This window comes from Musa acuminata, chromosome BXJ1-6 (genome assembly GCF_036884655.1).
Source record: "Musa acuminata AAA Group cultivar baxijiao chromosome BXJ1-6, Cavendish_Baxijiao_AAA, whole genome shotgun sequence".
NCBI lineage: Eukaryota > Viridiplantae > Streptophyta > Magnoliopsida > Zingiberales > Musaceae > Musa > Musa acuminata.
The window spans coordinates 1,133,511-1,146,222 of NC_088332.1; the positions used below are offsets into that span (position 1 = coordinate 1,133,511).

The following is a 12,712-nucleotide window of genomic DNA, read 5'->3' on the forward strand; positions in this document are numbered from 1 at the left end:
AAGTTTTGAGTTGGTCAAACATTATTTGGTATATATCGGTCCATTGCAAGTCCTTGGTTGCTTTAGTATCCTAAAAATTAGTAAGCACTAAGTGTTTGTTCCATATAAGAACTGATTGAGCACAACGTTGGATCTCTTTGATTGAGATTGGGGCCTTCATGGTAATAATAGCTTGGATTTTCTTAGAATTTGTATCTATTTCCAATTGGTGGATGATGAAGCTAAGGAATTTTTAGAACTTATGCCAAAGGTGTAGTTAGCGGAGTTCAGTCGTATCTGAAACTTATTGATAGTTGCTAACATTTCTCCCAACTCATATAGATTAGTTTCTGCGGTGTATAACTTTTTACTAGCATATCATCTATATATACCTTTATGTTTTACCTAATCTTATATTAAAATATTTTATTGACCATCATTTGATAAGTCACTCATACATTTTTGAGTTCAAATGATATGACTTTATAATAGTATAAGCTCCTATCAGTAATAAAAGTACTGTGTTTAGAGAAATCATCAATAAAAGTTAGTAGTCGGTGACCAAGTTAAATTAACCAACTGATTAATTCAATAAAAGGGGAACCTATCATTGCTTTGTTGAAATCATTGAATCAATACGTATTCTTCATTTTTCATTACTTTTCTTGATGAGAACTACATTAGTGATAAACTGCATGATGCTTTATTAACTTCATGATGAGAACTACGTTAGTGGACTTAGAAGTTAGTATACAAGAGTTTATTAACTTCTTCTAAAACAACCATGTCTGTCTAGAGCAAATCTTCTATGCTATTGATAAACTGCATGATGCTTTGGGTTAATATTGAGTCAATGCTAGGCTATACCTTGATCAATCCCAAACATGTCGCTGCGACCATGCAAATACTTTAAAAGTTGACTAGCTCTTTTTCTTTTATTAGGATAATGTAGATCCAACCTTGATGTTGCTATTTGGTTGTTCATGATCTTAAAAAATCTCCTCCAAGGGTTCTCCTATCTTCGGGTGAGAGTTTACTAGTGATGGTTCTTATGGATCCATGTGTCGGATTGAGAGCTCTACCTTCTTGGGCAGGGTGACATACATCAAGTAACACTACATTAAGTCCTTAGGATGAGCTAGTTAAGAATTTTAGCGTCATATAATAAATTAGTACCACGATGCATATGTAATTAAGAATGAGCTATTCGGTGGTAGTGTTGTAAATGGATGAGATATCAATTACCAAGAACTTGGTAATATAGAGATCCATAGTTCCCGATGGCATGATAGAGTCATCTACGAATCTTATGAGGGTAGAGGAGATAGGCTACAGGTGTTTGGCTAATAGGTCGATCTTCTGGAAAGCATCATAATAAAGTATGTGCATAGAGCTTTTAATGTCAATCAGGATCCTCTTTACTAAAGTATTGGCGATCCTGACAAAAATTATGAGCACATCATTGTTCTCTGGGTCTAAGTGCTCAATCTCCTTTTCCTTAAACGCAATAGGTTGATCTCCATTGTGATAGAATCTTTTGACTTGCTGTCACGACCTTAGCTGGTTTTGCCTAAGGCGTGCGGCACCCTCGCGCGTCCGTCCGCAAAGGTCAGCCTCCCCGAAGCCTCCTATCGTCCCTTAGGACCAACAAAAGAGAGAACGGGTTAAAGAGAACGCCTCAATCGGGATCCATGAGCAAACATGTCCGAAAAACACTTCATAGACAATGCAAATTACAAACAGACTTTACAAGCTCTGAATAGTTGCACAACAAAGGGTAAAATGGTCCATTACAGACCGAAAAGCTCTCGCACGTGTCCACATGACACAACCTTTATTTACAAGCCTAAAGAGGCCACCAACCCAACTAACATGAGACTATCTAGCCTTCGGCCACCCCTCTACCTGCTGTACAAGGCATGAACATGCCAAAAGACAACGGACAGACATAAGCATTACATCCAACATCTTCTTTAGAAGTTTGTCCGTTACATTCTCCCCCACTTATCCCTTCGACGTCCTTGTCGAAGCCTTTGTGAACACTGCAACTCTTCGTCTTTGCTGAGTCTTCAATCTTCCGCTCCAGTTGCAATGCGCCTCCTAGCTCCCAGCTGCTCTCCGCTGCTGTTTCTGAGTAATCGAACCTTTGATCCGCCATGCTGCTTCAACTCGCCAATGACTCTGACTCTGGTGTGGGGTTGGCTGAGTTGTATTGATCCTTGTTGATTCCTGCGGATCCACCAAATGAAGGAAAAGACCATCCTTACTGCGCTAGTCTCTCAAAATTTCCACATGCTGCTTGAACTGGGTGGATGCTTATTGGAGCTTTAACGAGCATCGCCTCACAAACTTCTGAAGTTTTAGGTCCTTCCTCCACAAAATCTGCTCATTGACTCTTCTTTCAGTTAGTTGTCACATCCAAGTAGGTTCGCATCACTTCCGCTTTCGATTGGCATTTCGTTGGGAAATGAGGCGGACAATCTACTCTCAGTAGCACTGATCACCGTTGGTGAGGATTTGACAACTATTGTCTTCCATTATCTTCGAAGGGTCTTTGAACTTGTGCAGAGCTCCTCTGCTGGATAGATAAGAGAACTGGGGTACTCGGTTTCGCCCATTCTCTTAAGAGTTGAGAAGGCAAAGGTTACTTTGACTTCGCCCGCCTCCTCGAGGTTGTACTTCATGCATCGAGCTGGTTACTGGTCTTCGCCTGCTCTTTGCTCACACTTCTGAAGCACTTGAAGTGTTTGCACTCCTTGCGTTGAGTTAGCTACTGTGATTCACCTTCTCAATGCCATCGAACTTCTGGAATGCGGGAAGTTTTCATCCCAACTTGGAGTAATTCTCTGATAGATGAGGTCGCCTCTGGGATTGTACCGTCTTCTCCATCAACCCTGCCGCCTACTTCACTGAGTAGCAAAGGTACAACACCACGTACTGCATGCTTCGTTCCTTGGTCGTGCACTCTTGCATGACCCGAAGTCCTTCACTTACGGCTATCTTGATGAGAAACTTGTTGACATCGGTCTTACGAAGTTTCTTGGCCTCTGCCCTTCAGCCTTGTCTCGGTACTTGGAGATTGCCTCTGCATGCTCCACCTCCTCGGCCCCTTTCACGACCACGTGCTCTCCCTCCGTGAGAGCAAGGGATCAATGACTTGCACGGAAGTCCCACCTCTGCGGTACCATGGCGCTGCCATGCCCATGGCCCTACTATCCGTCGCCTCGCCTCTGTATCCCTTTTCTTCACAATCAGTAGAGATGTCTCCGTGGCACTCCTCTGAGTCCACCTCCATTCTAACTGATGCTTGATTTTGGGTAGCTAAGTCCCTCTGGACTCGTCGTCGCTTCCTTGCCCCTTTCGACCCCCTGCTTCAACACCAATGTGTTCTCCAAGCAGTCCGTTTGGTCGATGGAAAGATAGACTGCAACTCCCATGCATGGCCTCTGCCATCACGTTGTAGAGTTTGCACTGATTCTGTTCTCCTTAGCTTCCTTGGTAGCAACGTTCGCTTACTCGACCTTGTCCTCTGACTTGTCGGGCTCCCTTAAGCAGTCCAACTCTCCAGCTGCTTCGATCATACCTCTGTATGATCAAGTCCCTCCCATGGAACTCACTGGTACTTGCATTCGAACTTTTCCCTTGGTGGAACACAGCCCCCATATGCTGATGACCAAGGTTTTCATCCGATGCAAAATTCGGTGCACGCCCGGAAGACCCGCCTCTGCGGTACCATAGCCTTCACTCCTTGAATCCATAGCCCTTCTTGTCGTCGTGTTGTTCACCAAAGCGGAGCTCCCAGTAGCTCCCGATCATACCTCCATATGATCTCATCCCTCACGGGACTGATTGTGTGTATCGCATTGCCACGAACTGTTCCACCACGATCCGCTGCACCATGTCGCCTCCTGGTGACATCTCCATTACATTCTGATCCTTGTGGAATAAACTCGAATTGTGAACCCTTCATGTGTGGCCTCTGCCAATACATCGCAGGGTCCCTTCCACCTTCGATTTTGTTCGCTCCTCTGGCAATCGACCTTCATCCACCCACTCCTGGGTCACACCTAGATGAAGCACCGCTCTAGAACAGTCCGTCGCCTAATAGCTCTCGAAGTCCACCGACTTCACTGTAATCTGTGCACCATTGTCTGGATCCTGGGCCTCTGCCCCTACCAGCACAATCTCCGCTGCGCACTGCTTCCTTCATAGCAACTTGAATGACAACACTATGGCATATTCTTCAAGAGTACCCGCCTCTGCGTCCTCTTGCCCCGTGCTAAGGCCTTCTGAACCCAACTTCGCCTCCGCAAATTGAGTCGCCTTAGTTCCTCCATCAAATGCTCCTCCGAGATAAGGTGCATGTGTCCAGAAGCTCCCTTCGTCTTTGGCACCATGCAAGATGAGTCCGCTCCGTCAGAATGAAGGACCCATGTAACAACATGATCCTACCCTTGCCTCTGCAAGAGTTCATGTCTTTGACTTCTGTCTAAGGAAAGCACTGTGCTTCTGCTCCATGTTCCAACTTCACTGCTGGCTCCCTTCATGCGGCTTGGGTACTTCGCCAAGTTACACCCAAGTTGCTCCGCTCCTCGTTCTTGCATTGAGTCGATGGTGGCCCTCGCGCCCACCATTCCACGGGTCAACCCTCCCTTGAGTCCGATCTCCATATCGACTCTAAGTGTGCCTTCATTTAAGTTGCTTCAGGTCGCTCCCCCACTTGATCTCGCAATGCATCCACCAATGCATTCTCTCGAGCGAGATCATGCGACAACTCCTCGCCGCTTGCTCAGTCCATCGAGCTTCATGAAGTTGTTGTTTGTGAGGTACTCCCCTTCAACATGTGAAGTCCGTCTCACATGATTCTCCCTTTGGAGTGCCGAGACTTATCCCTCCTAGATAACTATCCCGTTGGAGCAACATCTCTCTTCGTTTTGGAGACCACCATCCCCTTGGACTACTCCGATCTGCTGAACAAACTGTGCATTGTTCTGCCTCTTGCAAACGCACTTGCTAGATTGCGCCTCCACGTCAATACAACCACCGCCGCACCCCTCAAGGCCTAGCAACATGCTAAACTCGTTGCACACTTCAGCCTCCTCCGGACGTATCCTTTGCATGCCGAAGAGAAAGTTTCAATGCTCCATGGCGCCGAGTCTCGGTCGCCTTGGGATGGCCACGAACATTCCATCGTCCGCATACAAGCCCATGCATGAGTACCAAATTCTTCGAGTTAGCAATTCCCCTCACCTCTGTGAGCTTTGCATAACTCTTTTGGTCGTTGAGCAACTCATTCCATCTTGGATGGTCTCATTCTTGCCAAGCGCCTCGCTTACCTAGAGCACCATCAAGTATAGTTGTCAACGTTGAGCCGTAGCTCAAACTCAGCCATCCCAACCTTTGTGCGCTCCAAATTCTTCCAAGCTTGCCTGTTCTCGTGGTGCCTCTTGCGCGAAGGGTTGGCCATTCCTCTGAATGCCAATCTCAGATGCTCGCTCCTTTGAGCGACTCTTTTCCCTACATCTCCATGCCCGTTTTCCCTCAAACGGTCGCGCGTGTGCTGACTGCCCTCAACGCAGCCCCGCTAGGTCCCCCACGTTTGCATGTCAAGTGTTTCTATGAGTGCTTGTCCCGCTCTAATACCATAATGTCACGACCTTAGCTGGTTTTGCCTAAGGCGTGCGGCACCCTCGCGCGTCCGTCCGCAAAGGTCAGCCTCCCTGAAGCCTCTCATCGTCCCTTAGGACCAACAAAAGAGAGAACGGGTTAAAGAGAACGCCTCAATCGGGATCCACAAACAAACATGCCCGAAAAACACTTCATAGACAATGCAAATTACAAACAGACTTTACAAGCTCTGAATAGTTGCACAACAAAGGGTAAAATGGTCCATTACATACCGAAAAGCTCTCGCACGTGTCCACATGACACAACCTTTATTTACAAGCCTAAAGAGGCCACCAACCCAACTAACATGAGACTATTTAGCCTTCGGTCGCCCCTCTACCTGCTGTACAAGGCATGAACATGCCAAAAGACAACGGACAGACATAAGCATTACATCCAACATCTTGTTTAGAAGTTTGTCCGTTACATTGCGGCTCATATACATACGATTTCTAGGTGAATGAATTATAACCCCTTGTAGTCGACCCTCCCACAATCACATTGACTCATTGCTCGATGGGGCCTTTAAGTATTGGCAATATCTCATGAACTCTAGGTAGGAACTTACGGAGATAACCTCTTTGGATTAACTTTTCAAAATATGTATAATAATCTTGGGTATTATGCACATAGTCATAACGGAAGCAGTAATATCTCGTCATGTTTCTTTTCATGGGTGGCGTCCTCAAGGGGTGAGGTGCTCATAAAAGCCCATTCTCCTAGATTCACATGAAGACTTCTATATATAAAGCATTGAGGGGGGTAAAGTCCCGTAAGGGAGGAACTCAATCATTCTTTTATCTTCAATTCATAGCCTTTCTATGAGGATTTAATATTGATATTTTTCTTCCTACGTCACTTTCTTAGTCTCTGACTTTCTTTTCCCAATGATTATAGACTCGATTACGATGTAACGGTTATCCTCTTATAAAAGTTTTAAAAAAGTCACTAGAGGTTGCGTGATAATGTTGTAGAAAAATCACGAAGGTTGGAATCCATTGATCTATGCATTGATAGGGACAATGAGGATCGGTTTACCGACCAAGTGAATCTCATCATTAAACCTCCTTGTATAGCTCTTAAAAAAAAAAAAATTTCTCTATGAATGTCATAATATGCTGAGGGGTTAGACTTTCCATAATGTCATAACTAATGCTTTTTATGAAAGAGGATCATAAATATGATTCCACCTTTGGTTCGCTTGCTTGATTTCTTTCTAGATATCTTTCAACCATTGATCCATCACATTGACCGAGGGGTCGATCGATCGAACAATCGATTCGGTAGGAGTTTTCAGTTTTGGCGAAGGGACAGAAAGATCCGGTGAAGGAGAGTGCACCTCTTGCTGCGTGGAAGCCTAGGTTGGATGGCAGAGTAAATAGAGTTGATGGTGTGTATTGGGCGAGTTAGAGAACATGAGTTGGACTATTCTAGTTAAAGCTTACACTTATCGGAACATAAGTACAGTAGGCTTGAACATGTACGATCATTTAGGGTTGACCTAGCAATTGATGTGGAGGTGGTGGTCGGAGAAAAGCTCAAACGTAGAATAACTACATAGAAAAGGTTGAGCTTTGGTTCCTGAAGAGGTAGGTAGGTTCAGCCCGACCAACACGTCGACTGCATGGAGCAATCGTATCTAGCAAGAGCCGACACGTTGGCACTTGAGGTTGACATGTCGACCATCTCAATTGTACCATATTAGTTTCTATATATTAGGTTTTGAGTCAGATATATTACTCATATATAAGAAAATAATGAAAAGTCACTATCAATTCAAGTGTTGGATTTAATTTATTACGTAAAACTAATTATTAGAGTTGAAGTTCAAAATCATCGCAAGTTTCATATATTGGGTTTGGGATCGAAGGAAGGTGTTGGTTTGATCAATCGGCCAATCTACAACATCCATATTTGCATTAATTGTCCTCGAAAAAGGTCTCATATAAGTACCAATCGATCAATTCAGTTTCACGAGGAGCTTCATCGATCGATCGATATGTCACCCATGCATGGAATGATTGCCGGATCATTAGCACATATTTATATTTATTACAAGTAGTATACATGATAGAATTCTTTATGTGATATAATAATTGGTGTGAAGTAGATAAATTAATATTATCTACATTAAACATATAATATATCTACATTTCAACATGAAATAGAAGAAGAAGAATACATACCTACCTTTGTGGTGTTGAATAATGCAACACGAAAGATTGACGATTACCATTGAATAGATGCAAAATAATCATTGGATTTTACACCCTTCTTTGATTTTTTAATTAAAAAAAATGTACACCTAAAATGTCTAGTAAAGATGTACCAAACTCATTTATTAATGATTCACGATTCACAATCTTAATCAATATATTTTAAACGATGTATTAATGATATATGAGATGTATGTATCAAGGAGGACCGAAAGTTTGAAAGCTCATCCAATAAACCTTAAATGTGCTAATGTGAGTATTTAAAGAATAGGTGTTTAATGATAAAATTAAAATATAAAATATAAAATTAACTTAAAAATAATTAATTACATTCTTTTTTTAATCTCTTAGATTTTTTTTCGAGAGGTAATAAAAGAGATATTTCTTATTATCGATAGGCTTGTCTAATAATAATATTTGTATTCAATAAAGACAGACTGATCACAACAAAGTGGCTGTAGTTTAGTGGTAAGAATTCCACGTTGTGGCCGTGGAGACCTGGGCTCGAATCCCAGCAGCCACAATTTTTACCGAGTTACTAATTTTTAATTATTGGTACGATAATGTTTTCTTTATTTTAATAATATCTCTTTTATAAATAGATATAAATGCCTTCATAATCTTTCTATTTTTCCTCCTCCTCCTCCTAATCATGAATGATGAGCGACGAGCAACGACGAATGATATTAACGATGCTAGATGGACTTAAAAGCTCTCATCATCTTTCTTTTAGTCGTGAGCAGCATCGATCAAGAGAGTATCAAGCGATAAGAGAGAAATAATACGGAACAACATACAAAGAAAGAGAAATGAATGCATTAAGAGGTTATGGATAACAAAAGGATAAGATTGATAGATTAATAAAATTATATTTTATTATTAAAAAAAGATTATAATAAAAAAGAGATTGCCAATAATAAATAAATTAGGTTGTGAATAATAAATAAGCTTCAAATAAAAAACAGAGAGGACAGATTAAAATAAGTTAGAATAGATTGAAATAAGTTAGTTAGTGCATTCTATCGAATCAATCTGACCGTATGACTTGTCTCAATGTCTCACTCGTGATGACGTGACGTTCGAAGGTGCCCACAATTACTCTTCCATCATAATTTCTCTCTTCCGTCCATTATAATTTCACTGGCAAAAAAAGTAGAGGCACAGTTACTCTGCCATCAACAAAAAGACAATCCAAACAGTAGATGAAAGAAATTAGCAGGAAGAAACACTTACCTGTGCCGTAAAAGTACTGCAGTAAACCCAACACACCACAAACACAACAATCAACGTTTTACACGCACGCCATCTTCTTCTTCCCTCCCCTTTCAATTACTCTCTCTCTCTCTCTCTCTACTTATAAATATATATACACGTCTCCATTGATACCTGTTTACTCACAGTCAACACCGATTCCACTCCACCATAAGACACGGCACAATCAAGGAAGACATGCATCTCCAACCGCTCCTCCTCTTCCTCCAAGCCTTCACCCTTGCGCTTCCTTCTGTGGTACCCGATGCTCCTGCGAGCAGCGCCGGCCTCGAGCTCCTCGACCCGACTCTTCCGTCGGCGCTTCCCGCCCAGACTCCCAAATGCACCGTGGCCGTCCTCGACCACGCCTTCGCCGTCGGCGTCGCCTCCCTTCCCGTGGTGTCCATCAACTACACGCAGCCCCCAGAATGCCCCGCCCCCTGGACCCGCGTCGTGCTCGAGGTGGCCATGGCGGCCTCCGGTCTCGCCCGGAAGCACCGCGTGGCCGCCGTCTGGCTCGACGGCGTGGAGATCCTCCGCACCAGCACCCCGCCCCTCCTCACCGCCGCCGACGCGTTCTGGAGGGTGCAGAAGGACGTCACCAGCTATGCCGCCATCCTCAACCGGCTCGCCGGCGGAGGCACCGTCTCCATGATCGTCGACAATTCCGCCGTCGATCTCGCCGCTGTGCTCGCCGCCAACGTCTCCTTCCACTTCTACCGCGGAGAGCTCTCCGCGAGCTCGAAGCACACCGGTCATCCCAGCCTCTGGGGGCTCTACCGTGAGCCGGCCGACCTTGTCATCCCCATCTCGCGAGAGCGTGGGTCTTACGGCAGCGGCTTCTGGTTCCAGATCAGCGGTAACCCGCAGGCGGTGGCCGCGCCAGTCACCGTCCCCAGGAACACATACCGGGCTGTGCTGGAGATCTTCGTGTCCTACCACGCCGATGATGAGTCCTGGTACATGAATCCCCTCCGCTTCACGTACAATGCCCGGGACGTGGCGGCCTCCACGGCCAACGGCGGGTTCCGGCAGCTGTACGCAACGGTCGACGGCCGGTTCGTGGGGGGACATGTACCGTACGCTGTCATTTACTCCAGCTCGATCAACCCTTACTTTTGGTCACCGGTGACAGCCATCGGCACCTTCGACATCCCCACCCACGACATCGACCTGACTCCATTCCTCGGGCTGCTGCTCGACGGGCGGCCGCACGAGCTCGCGATCGGGGTGAAGGACGCGCAGAAGTACTGGCTGCTGTCGGCGAACCTCCACCTCTGGGTGGACCGGTGGTCCGACGCCGTGCAGGCCGGGATAGTGGAGTACACCACGCCGACACTGAAGGTGAACCGCAACGCCCAGTGGCACAATCAGGACGGGCACTCGGAGGTGGACGCCGAGGGGCAGCTCCGGTTCGTGGGATGGGTGAGCTCCTCCAAGGGCAACATGACCACCACCGTGGGGCAGAAGTTGCGGTTCAAGAGCCAGGTCTCGGTGCACAACCGCGGGGCGGTGCGGCAGGTGGACGTGGTAAACAGGGAGAAGACGACGGTGACGACGAAGAGCGGGCAGCGGACGGTGGGAAAGGTGCAGCTGCTGATGGAAGCGCCGCTGCAGGTGCAGACGTCGGTGGTGAGGGTGGCGGGCGGGCCGACGTTCGAGAACACCCGGTTGTCGCACCAGCTGCAGGAGACGGCGTACGTGAAAGAGCTCTCGGCGGTGAGCATGAGCAAGCTGTCGGATCGGCAGGAGGCGGAGGGGTCGGCCATGGTGCACGAGGAGGAGGCGCAATGGGGAATTGCGAGCACCAGGTCGTACTACAAGTACACCGATGAGAACTCTTGCTACCTGCGAACAGTGAACGCCGAGGAGGGCGCGATCAAGGTCGACATGGCGATTCGCTCGTGCTCCGCTATCTCCGATGCTTAGAAGTGGGGAGGATTGCGATGGCCAGTCCGTCGTCTTCCTAGTCACTTAAGACGCCACCAGTCTTCCTCACAGCAAATAAACTTGTCTTTGAATTAGGTGTTTTCTTTTAAAGATAAAATGATCTTAAATCATCAAATGTTCGTACAAGGTGTTTGGAGTTAAATTACGTAACAAGCATGACCTTTGCCGGTTGTAAGATATTTCGAGTAATGTTTTTGAGTTTATTTGGGCTAAATTATGTAATTAGACTTCTTTAGTATCACGACAACACAGTTAGTAATGACATGAGTACAACCATCACCTTTCATAAGGCAATTGTCCTCACATGGTCAACTAACGACCTCACCGATCAGTCGCATCACATTCCTCGTGGGTGGAATGTCACTATCGTTGATCGTCGACCTCCACGATTGTCATGGTGCACGATTGGGCTAACAGCTACCCAAGGTTGTCACCCTTAGCAATATTGTTGTCGACAATAAATTATCGATAGTGATTTATCGATCAAGCACGAGGAACCTCACATCGCCTACAAGCAAACGATGTGACGAACCGGATAGAAAAGTAACTCGATGATATAGATGAATCATTCATGAATCGTAAATAAAAAATGAATAACATCTTTTTCCGAGTGAAAGATGTTAACAAATAGATCTAAAGGATTTGATTTTGAAACATGACTCTAATACTAAGTATAAAAACCACGCAATGCTTTTATTATGTAAAAAATGTTAATGTCAAAATATGAAATCAAATAATAATATATCTAATGATGTGCACCTTTTTTATACTATTTAGAAAGCTTTTATGTGATCTACAAGCTTATCATCATCGGTTTTGAAAGCTATAGCGATGTTGAAGCACATCATCATCGATTATGAAAGCTATAGCGATGTTGATATGCAAGAAGTAGGTTCATATTTTTCTCTCTTCATATCCTTCGTACTACCGCTATGTAAAAGATTTGTAATCTCTCGTTGACTAGTTTATGTGACTAAGAGAAAATGATAGAAAATCTATAATATCTCAATAATGTCACGTATCCTCGTCTCATTTTATCTGTGTAACCCCCTCTATTAGTTTTTAAGAGGTCATTTCTTCTGATAGGCGAGAGTAGATGGTCTAGAATAAATAATTAGGAGAGTCCCTCCTTATCAAGATCATCTCCTAATAAATTTTATTATAATTAGATTTTTTTTTTTATTGACCTAAGTAGAATTCAATCATATGTATAATATAAATCATATTGGCATGAGCTACAAAATAATGGTTTCCAAAATTACTTACTGGATGAATATAATAGTTAGATAGATAGCAAACCAATGACTAATAATTTGTTTCAGCCAAACCATAAAAGATGTATTTGATGAGCTTGAGTGAAAGTATATGAGCATGACTAACTAAACACCAATACTTAATAGTTTTAAAAAGCATAATTCTTCTGATGGCATTGAAGAAATATTTTGGCGATATAAATTATATCAGAGAGTTGAAAATGAAGTTGATAGTACATTTTTCAAAGAAAGTTTCATGCATAAAGAAAAGACATTTGTCCAGCAGCTTAATGCTCGATCATCTAGAAAAATGATCGAGATTCGACCTTCCGAGGGACTAAAAAATGATCGATGACTTCCCAAACAAAATCCAGCATGCTCATCAAACCTACATGA

At 44.4% G+C, this 12,712-nt stretch overlaps 1 protein-coding gene and 1 non-coding gene across 2 annotated transcripts; both read left to right on the forward strand.

Annotated features, from left to right (window-relative positions):
• Positions 1-8,313: 8,313 nt before the first annotated feature.
• TRNAH-GUG (transfer RNA histidin (anticodon GUG)) lies at positions 8,314-8,385 on the forward strand. Its single transcript has one exon. It is a non-coding gene; the product is annotated as a tRNA-His (tRNA).
• Positions 8,386-9,311: 926 nt separating this feature from the next.
• Positions 9,312-11,042, forward strand: LOC135677917 (peptide-N4-(N-acetyl-beta-glucosaminyl)asparagine amidase A-like). Its single transcript, XM_065190327.1, has one exon. The coding sequence runs from the start codon at positions 9,312-9,314 to the stop codon at positions 11,040-11,042; it is 1,731 nt and encodes a 576-aa protein (XP_065046399.1).
• The last annotated feature ends 1,670 nt before the right edge of the window (positions 11,043-12,712 follow it).